This window comes from Rhinopithecus roxellana, chromosome 11, assembly GCF_007565055.1.
Source record: "Rhinopithecus roxellana isolate Shanxi Qingling chromosome 11, ASM756505v1, whole genome shotgun sequence".
Classification (NCBI taxonomy): Eukaryota; Metazoa; Chordata; class Mammalia; order Primates; family Cercopithecidae; genus Rhinopithecus; species Rhinopithecus roxellana.
In genome coordinates, this window is record NC_044559.1 from 9,919,218 (window position 1) to 9,944,810 (window position 25,593).

The following is a 25,593-nucleotide window of genomic DNA, read 5'->3' on the forward strand; positions in this document are numbered from 1 at the left end:
AATGATGCCAGGATGTAAGGATAAACCAGGGCTTGGCAAAGTGATGACCATTTTCCCTGCCTATGCTCCTAAATGTGATTCCCTGTGTTACAGCTGACTGTACCATGTGGAGAGAAACAAGTCTTACGAGATCAGAAGTCCAGTATCTCAAAGCCTCAGAATCTTCTACAAAAGGGATTTGAATGTCCAGAAGGTCTATAATGTATATAGATACATAAAGTGTAAATTCCATTGGTGTGTAAGCCCATAGATGTTTGTCTAAATATGGATCAATCTTGTGACTTTTGATTAAGTAATCAATTCAACATTAACATTGACCACAACCAAATATTTGCTTGTCACCTATCTGCATTTAAAGGTTCTCATCTGTACAATGAGGGGAAGGGATTCAATTGCCATTAAGGTCCACTTTGTTTGCATTCCAGCTGCAATATACAGTAATGTGTGCCCACATACCCTGCAAATTTGTCAGGCTCAGGTTAAAATTCTAAGGCATTAGTGGAAATGGACCTCAGTGGTCACAGCCTGAGTAACCTGTTGGTGACCAGGATGGAGCCTGCAAGGGCAGCTTGCTCATGGCTGCTGGATTCCCATGGGAAGGGGCTTCCCTAGGTGATTCCAGGCACTGAGTATGAGCAAAGGAAAGGTTAACTGTCTCTCACTTCAGCGAGGAGAGCAAAGATGCTTCTCGTATGATTCCACATGGATTCCTCTTTATTGGTGAATATTTAAGTTGGTATGTAGGGATGTGTGGAAAAAAGGAATAAGATATTATCTGCTTTTTAAAACAATTCTCTGTGAGTTATAATCTCTTTGGGGTTCTGAATGCTTCTGTAAAAAATTATCTTGTTTTTAAGCAATGAATTTTTGAATCAGTAATTCACTAAAACAATTCCTAACAATTTCATGCCCACATAGACATGAAATGATCAGAGTTCTGCTGATATTCATTAACTAGAATCAGAACTAGAGATATGCACCATAGTTGATATATCCGTGAGGAAACCTGCCTGTTCAAATAATATTTTTAAAAACATGCATGATGCCAGAGACCAGGTGGTAATAGTGGGTGATAACACTATGTGAAACTCTTTAGATTGGATGATAAACCTAACTCGAACTTGTTTCATTAATTTTTTAGAATAAAACCAATGATGAGATGTAAAGATGTGATAATGCCATCCCGGAGCATTTCTGAAGTAATGTTAAAAGACTCTTGAGTCAACAGTAATGTTCAGTAACAAGACAACCAGTTTGTCCGCCCTAGTTTTCTGCTTCTGCGTTAAACTGGATGAAGAAGATACATTCCAATAATTTCTTCTCCAGTGCAGGCAAGTGAAGTGCCATGCATGTGTGTATGAACAGATGTTTATTATTATATCTTTCTACTCTAATAAGCTGCAGTATGCAAGTAGTAAAATAATCCATTTTATTTTGAAAAACTGATGTCAATTTGGAATTGTTTTCACTATCAACAAAAACATTACTACCCTCTGGGGAGATTAAATAGACATTGATGATCTGTCCCTAAAATAAGCTTTAATTTGGCCCCAGAATAAAGCTCAGAGATGGAAAAACAAGAAGAGAGACCTGGCTGAGTTAAATACCAGGGAGACAGCAAAGCTACTTACCTAATGCCCAAGCAAAGGTGTTACTTAAACAACAACTGGGCAGATAGTGTAGCGTCTTACATTTTTCATGTGCAGCTTCCTAGCACATGCATGAAGTAAGTGCTCAGTAAGAGAATTTGTTTTTCTTTTTTTTCTTTTTGTTACTCACTCAAGAAATAGCCTAGTAAAAATAAAGCTCAAAAGAGTCTGGGCCAGGACTGGTCCTGAGTCTGGATCTCCCAGGGCTGGCCTCTTGTTTTCTCTTTTTGCAAACTGTCTCCAGCCTCTTAAATAGTTATTTACTGATCTCTCCCAAAGGGTCACAGGTAATAGGCTCAAGATGTAGTTGCCTTTTACTTGCACTGTGTAAAGCTCTCAAAGATGCCCTGTCAATTAATTAGCAGCTTAATTGGAATGAAATTATGTAATTAAGCATCTCATTTCAAATTAGCTATAAATGTTTACTAGCTCACAGGGGATGAGACTTTCAAGGGGCCTTCATCCAGACCGTGTTGATTTTGACAGTAAGTCAATGTCTGTCTTCCTTTTCCTTTTCAAGTTAAAAATGCAGGATTTTAATAAAGCCCAAAGATAAGTCCCATAAACCAGTAAGATATCAGCTTACTTACATTTTGTAGAAGCTGATGACCTCCTCCAAAGTAACACATTCTTTGTTTGGGCAAGAGTATTTATTAGATCCCCAAGGAATTAATTGTCTCCAGAAAGTGAACGGCAAATTCATTGTAAGTCATGGGTTTGCAAAATATAACAAGAAATGTGTTTGTTTTACATATAAAAAAGTATTATTAAACATAAATAAAAATTTTAAGTTGTTCTATGATAAAAGGCCTCCGGCTTCTTTGAGCATGCCTTCAAAAGCTTTAAAGCATTTCTCTTTCAGGGCGGATATTGCCAATATTTCCCCAGAAACCACTCCCTGCATTTACCTTTTAAATGGACTCCTTCCTCCACATCAAGGACTCAGCCTCGCCATTTGGACAAGTCCGTACCAATGGGATGTAAGTAGGTGGAAGGATGTGTACAACGTCCACATTATTTTCTTAAGAGTCAATTTACTGTTCTCCACTAAGAAGTTGATTTGAACTAAGCAACCAGTAGTTTTATCGACACTGATTTTACACTACCAGTGCAAATGTCAAGACAGTGAAAAATGTAAATAACATCTTAGCATTATTATAAAAATAGTTTCGACATCAGATATTCCCTATAAGGTTCTCTGCAGACCACACATTGAAAACTACTGGTCTCAGCTGCTATAACAAATATACACAAGAATACAGAAGATCAAACAAGATAAAAAGGTATTTGCTTATGTAATTGCTCATGTAATTCTGTTCCTCTTGCAAAAAAGTAGATGTTATTCCAGTGAGGCAGGACTTACTCTGTAGACAAGGGCAACTCCTTGGGAAATGACAGGACACCTAGAAAAGAAGGAACCTCAGCCCTTAGATGATCTTGTGGAGGAGATAACCATCTTCCTCACCTCAACTCCCATGTTTAAGCCAGAGTTTCTGTACCTCAATTTGTCATTTGAGGTTAGATAATTCTTCCTTCTGGGAGATTGTTTTGTATATTTAAGATGTTTGGTAGCATCCCTGGATGCCAGTAACTTCTCTCTTCCCAATCATGGCAACCAAAAATGTCTCTAGACATTGCCAAATACCTCTGAGGGGCAAAATCTCCCCTAGATGAGAACCACTGCATTAGACAATTACATGTGCAAATATTATTTTATTAAACATCTTGTTTGATCTTCTGTATTCTTGCATATATTTGTTATAGCAGCTGAGACCAGCAGTTCTCAGTATGTGGCCCGCAGACAAAAATATAGAATATATAGTTAAAAAAAGAAGAATGCAATAACTGACCTGAAAAATTCACTAGGGTTCAACAGCAAACTTGACTCAGCAGATATATGAGTTAACAAACCCAAAGAAAGTTCATTTGAAATTACACAGTCAGAGGAGCAAAAAGGAAAAAATAATGAAAAACAGAATGAAGAAAGCCCAAGTGACTTAAGGAAAGTTATCAAGCTGGTCACTATATGAATTATGGGAGTCCCAAGGGAAAATAAAGAGAGAGAAAAGAGATCAAGAGAAAGGAAAAAAAAAAAGTTTATTTAAAAAAATATTGGACAAAAACATCGCAAATCTGGAGAAGGAAAAATGCATTCAGATTCAAGAAGGCAAACGAATCCCAAATAAGATGAACCCAAGGAAGTCCACACTGACACATATAACCTAACTGTCAAAATTCAAAGACAAAGATAATTTTGAAAGCAGCAAGCAGAAATCCAATCATTATGTACAAGAAAACTCTCATAACACTATCACTGGATTCCTCAGCAGAAACCTTGCAGGCAAAAAGGAAGTTGGATGATATATTCACAATGCTTTGAAAATGCCAAACGACAATACTACACCTGGCAAAATTCTCCTTAAAAAATGAAGGATATATGCTTTTTCAGATGAACAAAAGCTAAGGGAGTTCCGCTCCACTAGACCTGCCCTACAAAAAAAATGCTAATGGAGTATAAAAATTCAAACTGAAAGATGCTAAACAATAAACTGAAAACATATAAAAGTATAAAGTTCACTGTTAAAGATAAATATATTAAAAATATACAATAATGTAATACTGTAAGCACGGGGCATAAATCAATTTTAATTCTGGTTTAGAAACTGAAAGACAAAAGCATAAAAACAGCAATAACTATAAAAATATACTATTTGATACACAACATAAAAAGATGTAATTTGTGATATCAGTAACATAAAGGGTAGAGGAGAAGAGAGGTTAAAGTGAAGAGTTTTTGTATGTGATTGAAGTTAAGTTGTTATCAGCTTAAAATAGAGTATTAAAGCTATAATATGATTATGTAAGCCTCATGGTAATGCCAAAGATAATATTTATAGAATATAAATGAGAAAGAAAACAATGCATGTCCCTATAAAAAAATCAATGAAACATAAAGGAAGATACCAAGAAAGACAAAGAGGACCAGAAGCACTACAAAACAGAAAGAAAACAATCAACAAAATGGCAATAAGAAGTCCTTGCTTTTCAGGAATTCCTTTAAATGTGAATGCATTCAACACCTCAATCAGAAGACACAGAGTGGCGGAGTAGATTTAAAAAGATACAATTATCTGCTGCCTACAAAATACTATATAGATTTAAGAACAAATCTGTTGAAACTGAAAGTGTGGGAAAAAAAAAATATTCCATGCAAAAAGAAAAAAAAAAAAAAATAGAGCAGGATGGCCATACTTATACCAGACAAAATACATTTTAAGTCAAAAACTGTCACAAGAGGCAAGGATATTATATATTGATAAAAAGGTCAATTCACCAAGATGATATAACAGTTATAAATACATATGTATACAACATCAGAGCATCTCAACATATGAAGCAAACATTGACAGAACTGAAAGGAGAAATACACAGCAACACAATAACAGTAGAATGTTTCAATATCCACTTTCAATAATGGCTAGAACATTCAGATAGAAGACCAACAAGGAAAGAGAACTTGCACAATATAAAACAGACGGGCCTTATAAACACATATGGATCATTCCAATCAGTAAAAGCAGAATATACTTTCTTCTCAGGTACACACAGAACACTCTACAGGACAGATGACATGTTAGGTTACAAGACATGTCCTAACAAATTTAAGAGGACTAACTTATCAAAAGTATGTTTTCTATTTACAGTGGAATGAAATTAGAAATAAATGCCAAAATGAACCTAGAAAGTTCACTAATAATTGAAAATTAAACAGATCAGGAACAATTCAAGGATGTCACTCATGCCACTTCTATTTAGTATCATATTGAAGTTCTAGTGTGACCAATTAGACAAGAAAAAGAAATAAAATAATCCAAAATGAAAAGAAATAAAATAATCTCTACTCACAGATGACATGATCGTATATTAAGAAACTCCTAAGGATTTCACACACTCACCCACACACACAAAAACCTGTCAGAACTAATGAATAAATTCAACAAAAGTTGTAGGATATAAAATCAACATGCAAAAATCAGTTGTGTTTATACACTAACAATGAATAATCTGAAAAGAAAATTAAGAAAACAATTACATTTACAATAGCATTAAAAATAATAAAATACTTAGGAATAAACTTAAGCAAGGAGAGGAAAGACATATGCTGAAACTACAAAATGTTACTGAGAGAAATTTAAAAAAACACAAATAAATGGAAATATATTCTACATTTCTTGACTGGAAGACTTAATACTATATTATTAAAATGTCTATAGTATCAAAGCAATCTATAGATTCAATGCAGTGTTTTTCAAAACCCCAGTGCAATCTTTACAGAAAAAAAAAATAAGATTAATATGCAACCACAAAGGACTCCAAATAGCTAAAACACTCTTGAAATAGAAGGGGAATGTCAGAGTCCTCATACTCTGTAATTTCAAAACATATTACAAAGCTATAGTAATAAAAAATATGGTAGTGGTATAAGACAAACACATAGTCAAGGGAACAGAAAACACAGCCCAGAAATAAACCAATGCATATATAGTCCAATAATCGCTGACAAGGATGCCAAGAACATAATGGAGAAAAGATAGCCTCTTAAACAAATGATGTTGGGAAAACTGGAAATCAACATGCAAAACAATGAAATTCAATCCATATATTGCAGCATATATAAAAAGCAACTCAAAATGTGGTAAAGACTTACATGTAAGACCTGAAACTGTAAAACTCCTAAAATAAACCACAAGGGGAAAGCTTCATGACATTATTTTTGGAAATGCATTTTTTGATATGACAGCCAAGGAAGAGACAATAAAAGAAAAAATAGATAAGTGAGACTAAATCAAACTAAAAAGCTTCTGCACAGCAAAAGAAACAATTAACAGAGTGAAAAGGTAACCTACACAATAGGAGAAAATATTTCCAACCATATATCTGATAAGGGGTTAACACCTAAAATACGATATTTAAAAAACTCCTACAGTTCAGTAGCAAAAAACCCTCCAGTTATCTGATCTGAAATGAGCAAAGGGCCTGAATAAACATTTCTTAAAAGAAAACATACAAATGCCAATAGGTATATGAAAAGATTTTCAATATCATTGATCATCAGAAAAATGAAAATCAAAATTATAATGAGATAGCACTTCATACCTGTTGGTGGTATGGCCATTATATATTTTTTAAAAGATAAAGAAAAACATAAAATAACAGGTGCTGACAAAAAATGTGGAAAAACTGTAACCCCTGTGCACTGCTGGTTGGAATATAAAATGGTGCAGATGCTATGGAAAACACTATGAAGACTTCTTTAAGAATTTAAAGATAGAACTATAAGATGATTGAGCCATCCCACTTTTGGGTATTTATCTAAAATGACTGAAATTAGGATCTCAGAGAGATATCTGCATTCCCATGTTCATTGCAGCATTCTGCACTATAACCAAGAGATATAAAAAACCTAAATGACCTTTGATAGGTAAATAGCATTTTGTATATACATACAATAAAATACTATTTAGCCATAAAGAAAGACAATTCTGTCAAATGCTACGACATGGATGGATCTTCAGGGTATTATGTTAAGTGAAATAAGTCAGTCACAAAAGGGCACATACTGCTTAATTCCACTTATATAAAGTATCTAAAATAGTCAAACTCATGGAAGCAGAAAGTAGAACGATTTTTCCCAGGTCTGGGCAAAGGGATAACTGGAGAGTTGCTTTTCAATAGACATAAAGTATCAGTCACACAAAATGAAAAACTTCTAGAGATCTGCTGTACCTCATCGTGCTTATCGTTAATACTGTCCTTTACACTTACAATTTTGTTAAAAGGGGAAATTTTATTTTATGCATTTTTTATCACAATGAAACATATGCATGTATATCATCCCTTTTTCTCATTTTTGCATGTGAGAGTGTTTTGGAAACTAATTTATTTTTCATTAAAATATTTATAACACAGTGGCTTTATTTTTATTTTCTACATTAACCAATAAAATATTTTAAAAGTCTTCTCATATTAATTCTAATATCATTAATATTGATGAGTAAGATCCACATAAGCAAAAGCTCTATGGGCTCTTCAATAATTTATATGGGCTGGGCATGGTGCCTCACACCTACAATCCCAGCACTTTTGGAGGCTGAGGCAGGAAGACTGCTTGAGGCCAGGAGTTTGAGATCAACCTGGGCAATATAACAAGATTCGGTCTCTACATAAAGCAGAAAAAATTAGCCGGGTGTGGTGGCTCATGCCTGTGGTCCCAGCTACCTGTGAGGCTGAGGTGGGAGGATCACCTAGGCTCAAGAGGTAGAAGTGGCAGCGAGCTGTGACTTCACCATGTACTCTACCTTCACGACAAAGAAAAACCCCGTCAAAAAAAAAATTATTGTAAGAATCTAAAGGGCTTCTAGGCTTGAAAATCTTTAGTTCCACTGGTTTAGTTAGGTTATGCTCAAAGTAATACACACATAAAAAACTTCTTTTCAAATCTTGTTCTTTGTACTCAGTTATTATGTAAACATTAAACTTGAGTGTTAATGGATTTATCTAAAAAGTTTATCTACAAAGTAATTTTTTCTTTTAAAAATAATTAAAATATTGCATTTATCATAGGTAACCTTTTCCTATGCTTATGATTAATTTCTTCAGATAATTACAAACCCTTTGTAGAAAGGATCAATAGATTTTTCTTTTAGTTTCTCCTTAGATTAAAAAACAAACAAACAATCGGGCCTTGATAGGTAGTTCACGAGAAAGAAAAAATAAAGTAGATGTAATAAAGGGAAACAATAAGAGTCTAAATTGAAAAATGATAGTAACATAAACACAGCAAACATTAAGTGGCTGCTGCTATCTTCAAGGCACTAAGGTATCTTATTTAATCCTCTTCACAACCCGGAGAGGTAGATAGTATTATCATTACTGCCCAAGTAAGGAAAGGATAGGCTACAATGTTGAGTTTGTATGAGTTTGTCCTAAGTTGGCAAGCAGCTGACCTGAAATTTGGAGCTAGGGGTAGAACTGATGCCTTCTCTGACCTCAGAAAAGCCTCCGTGTGTGTGTGTGTGTGTGTGTGTGTGTGTGTGTGTCTTGTTTAAAAAAATCGAGTCTTTTTGTTGTCAAATCCATGCATCTTCTGGGCTACTATGTCGTTTGAGCTAACGAAAACAAATCCAGGTCAATAGCAGTGCCACCAGTTGTGAAACAGGTCAAGGAAAACAGCAATCATTGAGCCCAGGAAATTACCAGGGGGATCAGGGGATGCCATGTTGTTGTTCTCAGACAGAGATAAAAATAAATCAACTTCTCTTGTAGAGTGCAGAAGGTACAGGCAAATCCACAGCATTCAACCCAAACCAAAAAACCACTGGAGATGGGAGACAACCAAGGAGTTCAATCGGCTCAATCCAAGCATTCTCTCCCCTTCAGCTCTGTGAGAGGGGGTAGCCTATGGGCATGGACATGGATAGAAATATATAAGGAGCAGCAAGCATGCATTCCTATCTCTCTCCTCTCTGCTGAGAGCAAAAAGAGGCATATAGCAGGAGGAGGTCTCCAGGATTCCAGGATGTGATGTGTCAATCACTTCAGTCAGAAATTAGTATCACGGAAGAAGTACCTGGGTAGCGATGTGTATACGCTCCTGAGAAAGAGTTGGGAAAGAGTTCTCTCCTAAAGACTAAGAACACCAGAAGTTATTTATAGACAGCATTTTCATATAAGGTTACATTTCCCAAAGGATATCCTGCATGAGAAACTCACAAAATGGGTTCTAAAGCCAATAGATCTGGAAAGTACTGTGCGGTATAGACTAACTTGAAGATTCATATTAATGTATTAAAGACTTGAAGAACTACTACAAGAAGAAACTTGCTCCTGTTGGTTTATTCCAGAGCTTCTTAAGTTGGATGCAGGGGTAACGTCTTATAAACACATTTTCAATTCTGCTGATGGAAAGAGTATGATGGGCTAAAAGAAAGTAAACAGACTAATCTGGTCAAATTCTTATTTTCTCTAGACCACAGATATCTCACTAGGAAAACAGGCACAATTGCAACTATATCATGGAGTTACTGTAGAAATCAAATGAAATGATATGCATAAACTACAGAATTTATATTAGGTATGCAATAAATAGTATCCCTCTACCAAAGCATGTGTTTTTTTGGCATGAGCAACTTAGCCAAGAATTCTATGCACAGATTACCTGACATCATACTGGGCAGACAATAATGGATAATATATAGGATCTATTCTCTAAGGACTTACAGTCCAATTAGGGAGAAAGATATGTGAACAGCTAACCACATAATGAGTGCTATCTTACAAGTCTGTACAATATGTCATGGAAATGTTTAATTTTCCCAGAGCAAATTGTGGATGGCTTCAGAACCGAGTCTTGAAAATCTACGGTAGTTTCCTAGGTAGAACAGGAAAATGAAGTATTTAGATAAAGGGAAATTGGTAAATAATGATCAGAGACATGATGTATTCAGCATTTAGAGGAAAGTAGAGTCTGTTTGGATGCAAATGGAAGGGAAGTGATGGTTCAGCTGAGATGGTAGGTCAAGGTGATGCTGTAAAAGGCACTGCTGCTAAAGGAGTTTGGACTTTATTTGAGGGCACTCTTGAGCCTTTAAAGTTGTTTTCAATAAGAAGACAAGATCAGGTTTGTCTTTCAGAATGATGATTCTGTTAGCATCAGGGAGGTTGATCACAGGAGGCAAAACTGCAAGCAAAGAAGCAGCTTGAGGCCAATCATCCCCTCTTGCCTGACCTCATGTTGGTGATGGGATGGCCCAGAGCAGTGCTGAGAGAGGATGACAGAAAGTGATGGGTAGCAAGGCCATATAAGGGTAGGTCTTAATGTCCCTAATGTTGGGGAAGAAACAAAAGAAACGAGAAGGCAAAAATTAATGCCTGAGATTCTAACTTGGATGACTGGATGCATGGTAGGACAATTAAGCATAATTTTTTTTAAAAAAAAAGAAAGGGAAATCAATTTAGGGTAAGATAATGGGGATGGGTTGTACTGTTTCAGGAGTTTGTAAATTGAAATTAACACTTATCCATGGGACTTAAATTGGCTTCAATCATTAGAACATGGGATGTAGAGATCTGGAGTTTGGAATTCTAACTGGGATTGAGGATACAGCATTGGGAGTCAGAAGTTTAAGCAGCAGCAATTAGATGCCCCAGTATGAGGATGTGGAGTTCTCAAAATCATAACAGAGTGAGCCAGGGGTTGGAAAATGCCAAGGATAAGAAGAAAGTGGAGATCCTGTCTTCTAGAAGACTGTATTTCATTTGGGGAGAATTGATATATTGCAAAGGATGGAAAGAAAATTTAAGTACAGTACTAAGCTCTGTGCTATTTACAGCTACAAGAGGATACGGTCTATTAAGGCTTGAAATATAAATGAACGAGATCTTGAAGGCAGGTGGAATTTCTAAACTTAAAACAAACAGAAGAAATAGGGTGTAACTGTCAGAGCAAAGGGCCAGGCAACTATTCATATTAGCATTATTAAAGGAGGCTAGGATGAGGAAAGATTGGGTTAATGATGGGCAAAATTATGGAGATAGGAAAAAAATACATGTGCATAAAGAGGAAACAAGGAAAATTTAAGTGGCTGGAAAGAGATAAGTATGAAGGGAGATACAGGTAAAGGGATAGAGGATAAAAGATAAAGGAGAATGGTTAATTTCAACCTTGAAATTACTCAAGGTTGAAAAGAACAATTTGGAATTGATGTGTGTGTGCAAATAATGAGACTACTAATCCTTCAATATTTGACATATAAAATGGATGCAATGAACTCTATGTTATTTTTTGGTTTTAGAAGCAGTTCTTCTACCCAGTAATGATGTACCACAAATGGGTAATTTTGAATGACTTGGGGGGTGTGGGGCTAGATAGACTCCAGGTAAGGTCCAGTAGCTGCTATAATAGTCCAGATGACGCATGATAACCTGAATTGTAGGAATTAAACCTAAAAACATAATTTGAAAGGAATTACACTTCAAAGTAGACCAACCATAATAGATGAAGGAGGAGTCAATGAACAGTCTTGACACAAATCAATTGCTTTAAAAGTTTCCGTAAAAAATAAAAACATAGCTAACCATAGGTCAGGAGGCTGTGGCTATATGAATGAGTGAGGGCCTATGATTCTGAGCATCTAGCTGCACACTTTCGGGCATGCCTTTGGGTTACGTGTACTTAAGTGTTGATCTTTGTGTTCTTGTCTGGCATTATCTCTGGTTATCTCTTTTCGTGTGTTTGTGTGTGTGCATGTGTATGTGTGTTCACATATGCATATATGTCTGTGTGTTTATGTAAGGGTCTCCAGGTCTCTTGGCTCCTATAGACATGAGCCCTCATCTTGCTTGCTCATCTGTAATTGTCAATCCCAGCTGTGTCATTGTGTCATCTGGTCAATGTCCTTGTACCTGTGTGTGCATGTCTTTGCTATAAGATTGTGTTGGCATGTTTTAATAGGTGTGTATGCATTTTTGGTGCTCATATGTATGGTCTAGGCTTCTATCTGTTTATACTTATATTTTACATCAGTGTGTGTGTTTGTTTGTATGTGTTTGTGTACATGTGCCTACTTTCTAAGTCTGGACAGCAGTATACCAGTTGGTGCCTTTCACAGCTAATGTAAAACTGTCGAACAGTCCTGAATGACAAATGGAAAAAAAAAAAAAAAAACTTACTATATCTGGCTACACTGGCCTTTTTACCTTTAACAGAAAATTGATCTTATCTTTTACAGCCTATTACACTACACAGCAGTGTGCAGATGCAAGTATTTCCATGCCACTAACAAAAAGTCTGTATCAACCCAAAGCAATCCTTTGTAGAAACTGAATCTGAAACTATTCTCTTTGCTTTATAATGGTGGTGAAAACCAAGCAAAGCATTTTTTGAGTCATAAAATTTAATTTAACTCAAAAGTCACCCTAGCTTATGGATTTCCTGCACAGACACTTTCATATTAGGAGCCTGTGGTGAAGACTCCCTGTTGATTTTTGTACATTCTAGAACTAATAGAGAGAGATGAAATTTTAAATTTTTTACTCAACTATTAGTAAAATAACTGTGATGGGTCACCTTTGTTGGGAATGATGTAAAAGAAGGTAGTCAGGGAGGGCCCATGACAAGGCCAGTATTAGGATGGGTCTTTACACTACACTGTGGGTCAAGCGGGAAGGGCCAGGCAGAACATCTGTGTTTCAATCTTATAGGAAGTTAGAATGAGGAGAAGATTAAATTTACATGCATAAGGGCATGATCCCAGGCATGGAGACAGAGATGCACACAGTGTGACAGGTTCTGTGGCTGATGAGATTGAAGGTGATCTCTGTTTTCGTATGTAACCAAGCTGAATCTCAGCGAATTTTAGCAGCAGCCGCAGGATCACCACTTGGGACCCTGAAGTCTTGGGGCCAAGATTTAAACGTGAATTTCTTGCTTTATTCTCCAGCTTATGAAGCCACTTCCCAAAGCACATATGTTATAAACATTTCCCCAAACCATCTTCTTCACATTTGGGGTTCATTGTCCACATTAAAAATAAATCAAAGATAAGCAGAAACCCAAATATTCTTGGGTATAAATTTTAAAATGAAAACAGCTGCGATGTACCTTCAGAAAACATTCACATTCTTTTTTTTCTTTTTCTTTTTTTTTTTTTTTTGAGGCGGAGTCTCGCTCTGTCGCCCGGACTGGAGTGCAGTGCCGGATCTCAGCTCACTGCAAGCTCCACCTCCTGGGTTTACGCCATTCTCCTGCCTCAGCCTCCCGAGTAGCTGGGACTACAGGCACCCGCCACCTCGCCCGGCTAGTTTTTTTTTTTTTTTTTTTGTATTTTTAGTAGAGACGGGGTTTCACCGGGTTAGCCAGGATGGTCTCGATCTCCTGACCTCGTGATCCGCCCGTCTCGGCCTCCCAAAGTGCTGGGATTACAGGCTTGAGCCACCGCGCCCGGCCAGCATTCACATTCTTAGCCTTTTGGACAACATGGTTGGCCACATAAGTAGACTTGATATTAAATTCTCTTTGTTTATTAGTTGTCCATCCACTAATAGGATAAAAAGAGCAACAAGTGCAGGAATCATAGAAATCTGTTTGTCAATTTTAATTCCAATGGAGTGCAGCAGGAAACAGTAAGCTTGAGTTTCACTTCCCCAACAGAAACCCCATGCAGGTGTTCAGAGCACGCTTGGTATTTCCATCACTGGCTGCTACTGATGTGATATGGGGCATTTTCATCAACTCCAACACTGAATAGATATGTCACAGTGAAATCATTAGCCCAAATTCCATTTACCTTTATTCTGATGTAAATGAATCCCGGCATTTCAGCTGTGCACATTGCTGAGTGCTAAAAATGTCATTCCTTATCACCCCTTGCAACTAGGTGTAGCTACTAAGATCTTATAGGAAGCAGTGCTGTCATGATACTTCTTAAGATTCTCTTTAAAGGAAGGGATATCCTTGTTCTTCCCTCTTTACCTTTCCTGCTGCATGAAATGTGGATGCAATGGTCAGAATGTCAACAGTTATTTTGAATCATGAAGCAATTTTGGTTATGTAAGTAGTCAGGCATGAGAAACAAGAGAAAGTTTTTTAGTTCCTGGAACCATGAATCCTTAATCTCCTACCTCTGAACTACTCCTATGTGGAAGAAATGTGTAGTTCTATTTTGCTTAAGTCACTATAATTTGAATTGTGATACTCACAGCTGAATTTAATCTGTTCTGATGAAGGAAACATCTTGCTCCCAGGTTCTTAGTGGCTGCAAGATAACTGCTTCCCCTTCCATCATACTCCCATTCATGACCCATATCGTTCTACACAGCAACTATCAGAGAGCAACTAAGCCAAGAATTCTATGCACAGATTTTCTTTGGTACTGGCAAAGTAGAAGCAGTGCTTTAAATCCTGGAAGTTGTGGCTTGGGAGGACATGTTGGTGGGAAGTAAGGTAGGGTTGTTGGGTAAAGAGAGGAAAAACCTTGTTAGCAAGGAATGTAATTCATCTTTTAGAACATCACTGGGCCAGGCAACTAGGGGAGAAAGAATGATTGATTTGATGTCTCTCTACTTTCCACATTATTTTAATGTATGCACAAATGGGACTTCTATTTTTGAAATACTTCATACCAAATATATTGATTGAACTGCACCAGGAGACTAAACAATAATTAAACAAAAATGGGAGGAAAAGAAAATGAAACAAAATAGAAAGTAGCGACACTAATAAAGCCAGAGTATCTATTATCATAATCAATATCAATGTCTTCAGCTCCTTCACATCAAGACAAATGATCTCAGACTGCATAAAACCATCTGACAACACCCATAAATCAAATTACCATAGAATTGTTAAAATTAAAGAGATTTTTGGATTGAAATAATATTAACTTATAATATGACTTCTCCTACCTTCTGACTGGAATATCAATTGGCGGTAAGAAAAATATGCAAACTCACAATACTATCAAAACTGAAGGCTGGCAATCTAATGGTAACTTTGAAAAAGCTGACTCTATTTGTAATGATGACCATTAACATTTAATGAAGGCTTATACACCTATATATACACTACAAGTTTTATGAACATCAGCTCATTCAATTCTCACAATTATTCCTCATTTCAAAAATGAGAAAATTAAGTTTTAGTGAGACTTTGCCCAAGGTCAAACAACTAATAAATGAAAAAGCTGAGACTCAAAATTAGGTGTTGAATGGTGAACCATACGGATTTTCATGAAGAAAATAAATACACAGGTTTGAACAAGACGGATATTAAGTTCAATGGGACACAGAGGTACTGCCTGAAAAATGTTGGGCTATGATTTTAATATTACCTACTTACTGTTTACTGACTCAGGAGTCAAGTAACTACTAATCTGAAGACCTGGCCACATGCTCTCTCTGCGTTTTGGACAGTACTCTGTGAGCTGAACATTATGTTAGACCTTGTCTCACCCATGTCATTTTTCTGCACAAGAGGAAAGGTGGTATATTTCAGAAACCCATAGGCCAGGAACAGATGGGACTCCATTAGAATGGTCTATTCTGTTGTAAGTTATCTCTGGTAATGTGCTGAGTATAGAAATTGGATATAGAAAAATGAACTAGAAACTAACATTAGTTAATGCACTACAGCAGTTCAGAGAATTAAATAACAAAACAGTGGAGACAGAAAATAATCTAATATCTGTAGATTGGTGGTCTATCAAACACACACACACACACACACACACACACACACACACACGAAAAACTTAAGTCTTGAAATCTGATCTGAGAAGTTAATTTGTTTCCCCACAAGTAGGCTAACAGTAGAACAAATATCAACCAAAATCTTACCTCATTTAAGATGAGCAAAAAAAAAAAAGGTTAAGAAATGATGGAAAACAATATAAAGAAAAATCAATAAACTCAGAAAAAACAGAATAACAAAAATGATATACTGAAAGATCAGAATAAACATTGAAGAAACTACACATAAACTTTAATAGAGAATAAAAATAAATGAATATTAAGAAAACAGGAAAAATATTACAGAGAGAGCAAGTAGAAATGCAAAACAAAATGAGCGAAATTATAAGAAAGATAGGTGAAATAAAGAAATATTTTAAGGAAGACTACAAATCAAGTTGTAGATTCAAAATTTACACCGGAAATAGTAGTAAGCAAAATTAATTTTACAGAGATGTAAGTAATATATTAAAAATCAAGACTCAAGAACATTTTTAGAATGCAGAAGGAAAGTGATAAAAGACATGAAGTTACAAAAGCTACGATAATATATGAAGAAGGATGAGTATAGAATCCTGAAATACAGATAACTGTTCCTTAAGAAAATACCAGATCTTTAAAAAGTGGGAAAAAATTATTAAGATATCCTAAAAGATAGCCACTCTTGAAAAAGTAAAGAACATTTTTGTAAATTGAAAATTCTTAACATGCAAAACAAATGACTATAGAAACCTAAGTTTCTAGGTTTCTAGCCAATATTTTAGAATTATAAGAATAAAATAACTACACAGGTGTGCATAAAGACATCAATATTAAGTTGAAATAAAATTTTACACATATGTTCATTGCTTTCTTCACATAATTGTTATGAAAAGATATTTGTAGATATGTGAGTATTAAGATGGTAAGCTGAATACAGTACTGAGGTCCGCTTCATCATGAAACTACAATAAATCTCTAGTAAAGGAATTGCAGAAAGGCATGAATTAAAAAGAACAAGGGGTATAAGAATCAACAAAACACCTTTTGCAAGCTAGAAAGCAGAGGGAATAATGTAACTGACTCAGCAGGCCAGAGAAAGGTAAACAGTTTATCTAGAAGTCAGAAAAATGGATGGAAACTCAATTTAGATTCTCAAAATTCCAAAATCTGAGAAAATGGCAGAACTGATACCTCTAAAAGCGGAATGTAGAAAGCAAAATTTCAAAAATGGAGAACTTTCGTGAATCTGGCTAAGAAACAAACAGACCTTTCTCGCACATTAGGCCACTCCACACTGCTGGATTAATTACCTCGCACCACTATGGAAACAGATGGGAGGTTAATTCCCTGGAAAGAGTAAAACAGAAATCCCTAGGATTAAGGTATATCATTCACAGTTGAGGACTGGACATGTCAACTATGATCACTATTCTAGGTAGTCTGATTGGATGAGGTTATAACATTCTGAGAAAAGAAAAAGTTCAAAACTCAAGATTATGTATTGGTACTTTCATTATTCTTTCCTCATCTATCTCTCCATATTTTGATGGGCGAGTGTATTTCACATGTGTAGAAGAGTGGAAGAACGTTTTCTTTCTCTGGGGACCCTGACCACTCCAAAGAATATGACCTGAAGATACTGATGTTGCGGGTTTCCTACTGGAATTTTCCAAGAGAGAAGGCAAATGGACAATTCCCAGCCATCCATCCACAGACAGCCTTGGAATAGGTTTCAAGCACAGTATTTTTAATATAAACAGACAGCCAAATATTGACAAACATTTAGGGGAATGATCCTAATAAAAACAGGCACTACCGTAGAAAGAAGACAAATGCAGCACTCTTAGGCTATACAAAGAGAAAATAATTTTAAATAACTAACAATAATACACTCCCATTACCCTGCCCTTTGGATGCCATTACCACTAAGTCATATTCAGAGTTAAATTAATGCTCATTTTGTTTATTATTAAGAGAGTCGTATCTAAGGAGGAGGAATAATATTGAGAAATCTTTCAATTTCCAAAACACAATTCTTAGTTTTCCAAGGGTTATTTTTCTTTAGAAAATCTTAAGATGGGCTACTTTAGTAATATAAAAGATGAAACTCTTCTGTACATTCCTCTCATACTTCCCCCTTCAAAAAACATGAAGAATCCCATTAATACAATTAATAGGTAAATAACAAATACAAAAGAAAATAAGTATGAAATATATTTATGAACACACCATTTAATAACCTTTATGTATTTGGAGATTTTTAAATGAGAAAAACAAAAACAATCACTTATTAAAAAGAAGGTGATAAATGTAAGCAAATATTTACAAAAGTACAACAAATGCTTATCACAAGTTTAAACAATGATAAACCCAAAAGAACTTATTCTGAATACAAACACCTGTGGCTGAGCCCATGTGTGCTAGGAGACAATTATGAAATTGGGAGTTCTCTGAATTAAACTCCACATAAAAAATAAAGTATAGTAAGTAATAATAATGTGCTAATTTTAAGCTTATACATATTCTATTAAAAATTTACAGTAAACAGAGCAATTATTATAAAATTCTCTACAGGGTGGAACACTCCCATCACCCTGCCCCTTTGGATGCCACTGCCACTCATATTCAGACTCAAATTAAGAGTCATTTTGTTTACTGTTAAGAGAGTCATATATAAGGAGAGGGAAATAATAAGCTCTAGACTAAATACTGCCTTACTCCAGCCTACAAATCATAAAAACAGGAACTGACAGAATGAAACACTTACCAAGTAAATTAATTGCATGCCAGAATAAAGCTAAAAATTGTATGAATAATAATAAAATCTCCCAATGAGTAAAATTTGCAGTGTCTAGCATTGAATAAAAAATTACTAGGCATGCAGAAAAAAGCAAAAAAATAAGACCAATGAGGAAGAAAAAATTCAATCAGCTGAAATAGAAGCCACATTTGAAAAACTAATTTAAAAAGAATAAAACTATATAAATGTACATCATAATAAAATTTTTAAAAATCTGTGATAAAGAGAAAATCTTACAAATAGGCAGAGAAAAGATGTGTTACATACACAGGAACAAAGATAAGAAAGACGGCTGATTTCTTATCAGAATAATGCAAGCAAGAAGACAGTCAAGCACATCTTTAAAATACCGAGGAGGGAGTAAAAAAAAAAAAAAAAATCTACTGAGAAAAAATACCTTTCAATAATGAAGATAAATAAAGACTATTTTAGACTTACAAAATCTGTATAAATTCATCAGCAGCAGACCCACACAACTTGAAATGTTAAAGCAAGTCGTCCAGGCAGAAGGAAAATAATAGCAGATGATTACATTGATCTAAACAAAAGAATGAACAGCACCAGAAATGGTAACTAAATTGGTAAATATATATATATATATTTCTATATATATGTGTGTATACATATAGACATAATTATTTAAATATCCTTAAACAATTATTGTTTAAACAAAAATAATAGCAATGCGATATAGTATTTATAATATGGGAAAAAGTGAAATATATGTCAACAATAACACAAAGACCAAGAGAGGAAAAATGAAAAAAAAATTATAAGGTTATTTTCCTACACACGAAGTATTATAATATCACAAATATAGATTGTAGTAGTTAAAGAGAAATATGAAAAATCCTAAAACAGCCACTAAAATACAAAGCAGATATTTATAGCTAATAGGTTAACAAAGAACATAATATAGAATCATTAAAAAACTAAATTAATCTAAAAAAAGTAGAAAAAAGGAAAAGAGAACAAAGAACAGATGGGACAGATAAAAGACGAATAGTAAGAAAACAAATGGGAAGACGATTTTAAAATGTTGACTAGATGTACTTATTAGCTTTACTCTGCTATTTATTTGAGTCTGTTGGAATATCGAGAATTTTTTCAATTCGTAAAAAATAATTCTTAGATTTCCAAGGCTATTTTCCTTTAGAATATTTTAAAACAGTCTACTCTAGCAACACAAAATACTAAACTCCCCGTACATTCCTCTGTCATGCCCCCTCTCAAAAAAAGAAGAAACTCACAAATTCAATTATGAAGTAAATAACAAATATGAAAGAAAACAAGTATGTAATATATACATGATGAAAATTTAAATATTCTGTATTTATTTAGAGTTTTTACAATGAGAAAAACAAAAATGATCCCGTATTAAAAAGTAGGCAACAACTATAAGGGAATGTTTACAAAAGAACAAATGCCTGATGAAAAGTATGGAAACTATTAACATTTCCCTAATTTTACATATGTAAAATAAGTAAGCTATTTTGCCTATAAAATTGACATTATTATAAATTGCACTATTCGGTTTTGCCAAAGCCAAGAGAAAATGTTACCTTTATGTAATCCTAATGAGACTGTAATCAGTCTGCAAATAAATAATTACTGAGTATCCATCATTAGGTGTCAGATATGGAATGCAAATTGTATTTTTATATCAAAATTCTTAAAATTTCTCCCAGTACTACTTCTCGTTGAAATTTGTTCTAGGAAAAAAATGTGAATATTTGTCAGGATTTATTGAAAAGCTACCACATTTATAAATTAATAAAATATAACAACATAAATGTCCAATTATAGAGAACCGATTAGCAAATGGTAGCATCCATACAATGGAATGCAATATAGTATTTATATAAAAAGATATACGAAAGTATTTGTTTTATGTGTATACACAGATATACAAATGCACATACTATGCTTTAATAAATAAGTTATATAAGGCATAAACAGATATTTGAGTGCCAGATTTTTCTAAAAATATTAAATCAAACCATGAAAAAGATTAGAAGGCTACATACTATAACAACTCCTATAACTTCTCCTTTACTAGTTGATTTATATCTTGAATCCCAACTTCTCCCTTGAATTCCAGACTACCATAACCAAGTTGAAAGTGCACATGTCCAAAAACAGAACTCTTATTTGTTTTCCTTCCCCAAACTGACTCCCCACCCAGTTTTCCTAACACGAATAAGCAAAAATATCATTTTTCTTGACTGTTTTCTTTTCCTGCCTCTCACTACCAACCTTCAGCCAAGTACTTCCATCTCTGACTCTAAATCTGCCCCCTGCTACTTACACTCTTGCTCTCTAAAATCCATTCTCCATACAGCAGCCAGAGTTATTCATGGAGGTAGAGAGTAAAATGATACATACCAGAGGCTGGGAAGGGTGTGTGTGTGTAAAGGGCAGTGGTTCGGGTGAGAGTGATAAAGAGAGGCTGGTTAACGGGTACAAACGTAGAGTTAGTTAGAAGGAAGGAGTTCTAATGTTCCATAGCAGAGTAGGGTGACCAGAGTTGGCAACAATATATTGTACATTTCTAAATAGTGAGAAGAGAGGACTTGAAATCTTCCAACACATAGAAATGATAAATACTCCAGGTGATGAATATCCTAAATATCCTGAGTTGATCATTACACATTCTATTCATGTAACAAAATATGACATCTACTGTATAATTATGTACAAATATTATGTACCAATTACAAATTTTTGCCAGGTGCAGTGGCTCATACTTGTAATCCCAGCACACTGGGAGGCCTAGTGGGTGGATCACCTGAGGTTAGGAGTTCAATGCCAGCCTGGCCAACATGGTGAAACACTGTCTCTAATAAAAATACAAAAATCAGCCAGACACAGTGGTGCACACCTGTAGTCCCAGCTACTCGGGAGGCTGATGCAGGAGAATCGCTTGAACCTAGGAGTCAGAGGTTGCAGTGAGCCTAGATTGCCCCACTACACTCCAACCTGGGCAACAGAGCAAGACTCCATCTCAAAACAAACAAACAAAAAAAATTAAGAGAGAAACAAAAACCTGTAGACAGACCCTATCATATAGGTCCCTTGCTTGAAGCTCAATAATGGCATCTCACTACACTGAAAATAAAATCTGAATTCCTCACCATAGTACCAAAAGCCTACATGAACTGTCTTCTCCTGCATTACTGATCTAAGATCAACCACAGCCTACCTTGTCCATAACTCTAAAGGTCCTAGTCTCAATCAGGACAAGCATGTTCCTACCTGGAGGCATTGCCTAGATTGCTCCTCCTCCACGTTCACAGAGATCCTTTCTAACCACTTCTAAACCAGAACTCTCTTGCCAGCATTCACCTATCCTACACTGATATACCAGAGATTTCCCATCATTTATGGCTCCCTGAATTAATGTGTCTCATTCACCTACTGATTTATTGAATGGCAGTGACATCTAATTGAAAATCTAAGTCCTCAAGAACTACATTTCCTAAATATTTACAATATTGTAGTTGGTGTCTGGTTGCTGATTTTTATCTCCTTCTTTGTGCTTGTCAACATTATCCAAATTTTATATGACTGATAAATATTTTAAAGACAGGAATGAAAAGTTCATATATGCATAAAACATAAAATAACAATGGCAGAGCTTAAGGTGCAAAGTAAAGAGAGATATTTTCCTTGAGAACCTGATTAAGTCACTCCTTCAGTTGTGGGCACTTTTTGAAATAATCTTTTTGAGTGGAAGGTCAAAAAAGAAATTTCTTATATTAGAAGAGAGATTAATATGAAAGAGCTGTCGGTAAATTTGGAAGAAACTCCATAGGTTAATTAGACCTTCTGAAAAGAGGCCAATAAAAACCAGGGAGAGCAAAGTGGCCTCTTTTGCTGGCCTGAATGGTTTCGGTACTTTAAGCCACAAGCAGGAGAAAGCCAAGAGCACAGTAAGAATTTAACCGAAAATCAATAGTCCATAGCACAAACTCCATTCTCTGTCACCCTGCCAACTGGTTCCCAACAGGACAATAACATTTTAATAAAGTAGCTGTTAATTAGAGGTGGAGATTCACACGGTTTAGTTAACACTGTTTTAGCTAAAGGACTAGACAGAGATTTGGAGAGCTTTATTAACTCAAAGAACTGAGTCATGAAGGGAGGACTCTGGCTGATGTATAAAAGGGTTAAATTGATTCCATGTGCTAGAGAGAGCTCTGAGTTGCAATACTCTAGAAAGCAACAAATCCCATAGTTACATATCTATGTTGCTGTCTTGGGTTGACTTACTGGTTTCTCTGCCAGTAACGATAATGATAGGCTGAGAAGCGGTGGAAGCTCACTTACTTGACACTTCAGTGCATTCTCCTTGGGTTCAGTGAAAAGGGGCAGCCAATAACTTGGTGACTTCTCTTGCCCTTGTCTTTAGAAAGATTTACTCTGCCCCAAAAGGAGTGGGGAGTAGAATGGAATGATGACTATGTTAAAAGTCAGTGACCGACTTTTGCAAACAGAAGAATATATTCGACACGCAGAACAACTGACAAAATGAAGGCACCTCTTTCGGCAGAGCAAGACACCTAGTACTGAGGCAGTAGCCTGCCCTGTAATGTTCAACTGCCCAGCAATTAAATGTAAAAAATAAAATAAAAAGAAAAGCTCAGTGATTTTGTGGAGTGATTTGACACTTTTACATATAACTTTAAGCTCACAAGAATGGAGGTATTTTAGCCATTCACCTCTCCTTTAGCTATCAAGTTTGAGCTCCTGAACCCATCCTGGAAACTAGTGTTCACTTGAGCTAAATTTAAATTCAACAGATAATTGCAGAAGTTTTGAAGACTGAGAATTGATCCCTGAAAACCAAATCTATTGTCCGATTCTCTCTTCAAGAACAGAATCTATTCTAGTGAAACAAAGTTTCATTTTCCATTGCATTCTGGAAGTTTCCCTTAATATATAAGCTTCCTGCAAGTCATTTGAGAGTTTGGGCACAGTGATATTGGGAATGATCAAGAGTGATGGGCTGCTTTGTTATATCAAGCTGCTGAATATATTCATGTAATAATCACTATATTGCAGTACATGAATCTAAGAAGCAACGGAGTGAATCTGCTTTCCCATGGCAGACACCCTGGCCAAGCTTAATTACTTTGTTTAAACTTAGAGTAATCCAGGATCTCCATCTGTCAAATAGGAGTAATTGCAGTTGATACCTTTCTTTCCTAGAGGTATATAAGGATCATTATTCAGATAGCATGGGTCAGGAAGCTAAGGCTTTAGTGACAACAACACCTGTTACTGAAAGGTAGTTACTGGAAAGAAAACAGGCTTTCAATGAGATAGATCGGAACTGGAAATCCAGCAACTCCATTTACTATCCAGTGACTATATCAATGTAAAATTCACTTATCCTTTCAGAGCCTGAGATTTCTTATCAGTAAAATTGGGGAAAAAATATCTACCTCGGCATGTCTATGTGAAGATTATAGCCAATGTATGCAAAGTGCTGGCCTACTAAAGGTTCAAAAATAAGGGGAAGTGATTACTTTTATATTTAATGGACCACTTGCTGTGTAGTAAGTGTTTCTGTATTTAAAATAAGATCTCATGCTCCTTAAAGTTGGAACTCATGACTTGTGTTATCATATCCACACAAATTCTGAGAACAGTGTGCCCTGCAATAGCAGACCATTAACCTCTAGTTATGAAATGAGTGACTGATAACTAAAGTCCCATAACTTCATGTACTTTCTCTATGCTGGTGACTCCACTTCTTCCAGCACTAACCACTTCCTGGGGCTCCAGGCTCAGTGGCCTATTTGACATCCCCACCTGAATTCCTGATAATAATCTTTTAAAATTTCCCAAATAGAATTCTTAATTTCTTAATACTTCCCTATACCTTGTTCTTTTCCAGTCTTCCTCTCTCAGGAAACAACATGCCAGTTCACTTTGTCTCAAGACAGAAAGACTTCACCAAAGTCTAACCTCACTAACAGTGTATTATAGTACATATTTTCCATACCCCCAGGGCTCCAGGTATTGTACACACTTTTAAAATTTTTCTAATATAATTTTAGTATAGTTTATATTTCCCAGATTAATAGTGAGTTCCATTTTCTCATTGGCTGCTTATGAGTCCTGCTGTTCATTCATGTGCCAGTACTTAGATCACATGCTGAACCTGTTTCCATACTACCACATTTACTGAGCAAGAACTAACTGAATGTTGGTCTTTATCCTTAACATATTCTCTTTAGTATTCTATGTTTTAGAGAAACCCTGCATTCAAAGCCAAATACTTTGCTATTCCCTGAGTTATTCAAATCAATATGGTTCTTGTCTCACTTACAGTCCTATTTCTTCTTCTTGCTTGGGTTAAAGGCAAACAGAGAACTGTGCCTTAAAAATTCCATCGCACCACTGCATTCCAGCCTGGGTGACAGAGCAAGACTTTGTCTCAAAAAAAAAAAAAAAGAAAAAATTCCTTGCAAAACCCGTTATTATGATTCACTCTGTTTAGCAGTGTTTTCACTTGTACAGTCATGACAAAGCATTCAGTATCCTACGACTTTTCCCAGGAACCTTCAGAATTTAAAATCTGTTTGCTGTTTATACTTTTGCATGATTTCCTGCTTAAAAAACTTTTGCTCCACAAGTGGGTTTAACTCTTATGTCAAGCCATTAGTAGACTGGTGAGTAAGAGTATTGCTCGGGGACCGGACTTCAGAGTAAGTGCATTATCTTCTATCAGAAAACCACTAAACATAAGATATTCAGATGATTCTGGCCGGGCGCAGTGGCTCACACCTGTAATCCCAGCACTTTGGGAGGCCAAGGCGGGCGGATCACCAGGTCAGGAGATCGAGACCATCCTGGCTAACACAGTGA

At 35.6% G+C, this 25,593-nt stretch overlaps 1 protein-coding gene across 8 annotated transcripts in view; it reads right to left on the reverse strand.

The window, feature by feature from the left end:
- Positions 1-25,593, reverse strand: part of NRG3 (neuregulin 3) — a 1,117,203-nt gene that overhangs the window by 807,227 nt on the left and 284,383 nt on the right. For 2 of the 8 annotated variants that reach the window (XM_030941429.1, XM_030941428.1), the window contains exon 2: positions 19,156-19,255. The exons of the other annotated variants lie outside the window; for them this stretch is intronic. In XM_030941429.1, the coding sequence (XP_030797289.1) occupies positions 19,156-19,255 (100 nt within the window). The remainder of the gene's footprint in view (positions 1-19,155; positions 19,256-25,593) is intronic. 8 annotated transcript variants of the gene reach the window in all.